The 3,977-nt window shown below is 31.1% G+C and overlaps 1 protein-coding gene across 9 annotated transcripts in view; it reads left to right on the top strand.

Annotated features, from left to right (window-relative positions):
- The window catches only part of LOC117177226 (EKC/KEOPS complex subunit TP53RK), a 24,893-nt gene that overhangs the window by 16,420 nt on the left and 4,496 nt on the right, over positions 1–3,977 (top strand). For 5 of the 9 annotated variants that reach the window (XM_033367787.1, XM_033367781.1, XM_033367786.1 and 2 more), the window contains exon 2: positions 3,758–3,973. In XM_033367787.1, coding sequence (XP_033223678.1) covers positions 3,778–3,973 — 196 coding nt within the window. In that variant the 5' untranslated portion in view covers positions 3,758–3,777. Of the gene's footprint in view, positions 1–632; positions 701–3,099; positions 3,182–3,374; positions 3,573–3,757; positions 3,974–3,977 lie in introns of those variants that run through there. The other 4 variants (XM_033367788.1, XM_033367785.1, XM_033367789.1 and 1 more) reach the window with 4 other exon arrangements.

The following is a 3,977-nucleotide window of genomic DNA, read 5'->3' as shown; positions in this document are numbered from 1 at the left end:
GTTGAATTGTTATAGTTCAAGTAAACTAAAACTTGAGTTGTAGAATTTGACAATTATCCATTTAAATTTTTCTTATTCTTATTATTTCATTCAAGAAATAATAAAATATGCCATATTTTTATATAAAAATATTTTTATTTTCGGTAATTATTATAAAACCTGCAATATAATATAGTAATTGCTGAATTCTTCCACCTTTCAAGCATTATATTAATTTTTCATATTAATTTTGAAACTACCTATTAATCATTAAGTATTAACAGATAACATAGTCATATTATAGCTAAAGCTTATTTCAATAAATATTTACTAAAGAAATTCGAACAATATCATCTAAACATTTTATCATTATACGTTATATCAATTGTGTGAAATATATAAATATTATTCAATAAAACGTTTATATTTATTTTTATATTATTAAATCAAACGCTGATATATTTTTTTTTAATTGTATTTCATTTTTCAAAAGGATAACGTCTTTCAAGCCCGGCGCGGCGGGAGGTATAATGACCGTGAAGGGCTAGAAACCAGTCGAACAACAAGATTTGTTAGGGCCAGTTTGACCTAGTCTTTTGACTGCCACTGGCAGCCAATGGCTGCCTTTTGGACTGTAAAGTGTAAACTGTAAACTGAGGACGCTTACTGCGCCTCGTTACTGCAGACTCACGCTAGCGTAGAGACTGAGTGAACCTCCTAGGTAAACAACATACTATTGTACGTCAGTTTTGGTGCGCAGTTCGAAGTGCGCATCACATCTGCCGTACAGTCTTTTTAAGGCAGCTTTCAGGTGTGGTAAACTCACTATTGCAGGGCTCGGCACTTCAAGCAGGTGTCGGCTTCCGAACGAAGGGTTACGGTCACGGTAAATTACATCTCGCCGTCATTCATGCCGGGGGGTCTGAACTTTTGTACTCGAATTTACAATACAATTAATTTTCACTTTTAGTCTACAAAGTGACTCAAATTTGTCAGCAAATTAAACTTCAAATTGAAGCTTTAAAAATGTGGGAAAATTTGGAGAGTTTTTAATTAAAATTCAGAAAGAATAAAGAAAAATGACGGCCGCTAAAATCCCTTCTTCTTTATTTTGAAGAGTGTAAACACTGTAAATTCTACTCTATAATGACTGTGAAGAGGCTAGGAACCAGTCAAACGAGAAGATTTATTAGGGCTTTATTTATTATTATTTATTATTGAAACTCATTTAAGAATACCCAGCAATATTTTAAATAATGTTACAAATGCTTCAACAAATTTAATTTGCTTAAAGTTTTATTTTTCATGTAAGTCGCGAAATGAATGTATTGTCTAGACGTTATGGGTTCTTTAATCAGTTATGACAATAACATAATTAGTTTAAATAATGTTGTAATTATATTTAATTATATTATAAAAAATTAATGGTTTAAACAATTAAATTTAAAAAATAGGAGTATTCTTAGAAAACAAATTAGTACTTAAAAATATTAAAATCTGTCGAGAATTTGGTAAAACGAAATGAGTCTCCTGCTTTTTTCAGGTAAAATATGTACTCGAACAAACGCGCATTACTTAAACAATTGTGAAATTATTTGAACAAATTTTTTACTCTTATCAATGATTAAAGAACTCATAATTTCTATAAAATACGTTTATTTCGCGATTTACCTGAAAAATCAAATGTTGAAACAAATTAAAATTATTTATACAATTGAAAGTTAGTTAACAGGTGACTGAATTTTCTTGAATTACAGATTAATGTTCATTATTTATAAAAAAATAAATAAAAATAGCGCTAATAAACCGTATTATAACGTAAAATTCAAATTTAGTCTTTTACGGGGTTTAATTTTGAGACCCATAAAAGTGGATTAAATCATTCACTCTCAAAATTTATGATTGGTCCATATTCGCTGACGAATTCTGAACAACATACTGAAATGCCGAAATATTTGTAACACATTATTGCGTTCAAATATTAGATTGACAAAAAGTTGACTTTTTCTCATGTTAAATCAATGGAAAACTTCATGGTCTTTGTGTGACCCCTAAATGTTATACGATTTGGTTCAACTTTTGAGATTTTTCAAAAGGGAATTACAAGAAAATGGGGCCGGGTGATAGCAAAGAAATTCTTTTAAAAATTCCACCAAGTGCAAATAAAAATCCTCCTTATGGTGAACAGTTCGAACTGCGCTTCAAAACTGTATTATAGTCTTTTTAAGGCAGTTTTCATGAGTGGTAAACCCACTATCGCGTTTAATTTAAAAGATTGATTATGAGTAGTAATTCTACCAATAGGAATGCATAATATACCATAAATTATTGATAAGTTATTATAAATTTCCGAAAATTTTCGTTAATTCATCAAATTACTAGAAATTTCCAAAAATTTCTGTAATTTCTGGTATCCAAAAAGTTAGTCTTTATTTTTAATTTGTTTTCATATATAAAACACATAAACCACTATTTCCGTCGCTTTGTGTAACAAAAAATACGGAAACCGCGAAAAACATACACCAATTAAAATGCATCCAATCAGATCTTGGTTCGTGAGCGAAAAATATTTTTTGAATCCACTAAGATTTTTAAATTAATTGTAAAGCCAAGAAACAATAAGGTTTCGAGTTATTGGCGTAAATGAACATTGTTACCAAGAAAATTGATTAAAATTACCGAAAATCCTATTTTTATTAAAACTGTTTGCCACTTTGATCAAATAATAAAATGTGTTAAGCAATATAAACTACTTATCATAATACTTGTTGACAAAACAGAATTGCAAAACTTGCCATTTAAATCAATTGTAATAAATGCTATCGTTTTTTGTCGAGAACTGCAATTTTTAGCCATTCAGATACGGCGATTTCTTAAGAAATTGAGAAACAGTACTCATTACGGCTTTACATGGTAATAATCGTGACGAGGTGACATTCGAAATATTAAAATGTGCAAATTGATAGTAAAAATAACACGTTTTAGAAATTCCATACGGGTGGTAAATTGCCAAAGAGCTTAGTATGTGTTGCTATTCAAATGGTAAAATTCAATGTTGAAATGGCAAAATTCCTTTTTCTTTAAATATGCATGTAAAACCCTCGATTGACCACTGTACAGACATCGAAAATGGTCGATTCCGCATTTTGCGTAAAGGCGATGAACAGAATCCCCAACATCGGTTAGAAGAATGCTTTCATCGGTAAGCAAACTGTTCTAGATGGTTACTAAAATATTTTTGCATTATGTGAACATCGTTTTGGGTCAAGTTAGATTAGTCACTTGTCATTGTCGTATATTCGATGCTTGTAAACATTAGAAAATCTCAGGTTTCGCATTATTATTTTGATACACAAGGCTTGACGGGCGGCCCCCTGCTCTTGTGAAGGCACACCAATCACCTTACGGTTCGGTTTCGCCTCGTCCTAGTGCTGGGTCTTCACACTCGCAGAGATCAAACCGCCCATTTGGCCTCTCTTATCGAAATATTATATTTGTAAATAGCATCAATTACGTTCAGGCGATAAGTTAGTGATAAAATTTACAATTTAACATAGTACTCTCTTCTTCTGAATCGCTTTGGTAGAGAAATGGTAAAAACTGCAAAGTATCTTTTTAGAGTTCAAATCATTTATTTATAAATGGTACGCTTCGCTCTTTTGTCAAGTTAAAATGTTCCATTCTCTTTTTGTGTTTGTGGAATGAAAATCACTCCCTTAAAGTTTAATTAATAATAAAAACCCTTTTTTTAGAATGTCTAATATTTCTATTTTTACAGAAAGCAACTCAAGGTGCATAATGGAACCTACGTTTGAAAATTACGAATTGATTGCTCAAGGAGCTGAAGCCAGACTTTATAAAGGAACATATTTGAACAGACCGGTATTAATAAAGCACAGATTTAAGAAAAAGTATAGACATGAAATTCTTGATCACACTTTAGCCAGTCATCAAATAAAAAGCGAGGCAAGAGCCATTACTCGCGCAACAGCTGCAGG

Source organism: Belonocnema kinseyi, chromosome 7 (genome assembly GCF_010883055.1).
Source record: "Belonocnema kinseyi isolate 2016_QV_RU_SX_M_011 chromosome 7, B_treatae_v1, whole genome shotgun sequence".
Lineage (NCBI taxonomy): Eukaryota > Metazoa > Arthropoda > Insecta > Hymenoptera > Cynipidae > Belonocnema > Belonocnema kinseyi.
The sequence above is the reverse complement of the archived record's forward strand: the minus strand, read 5'-3'. Positions and strand labels throughout refer to the sequence as shown.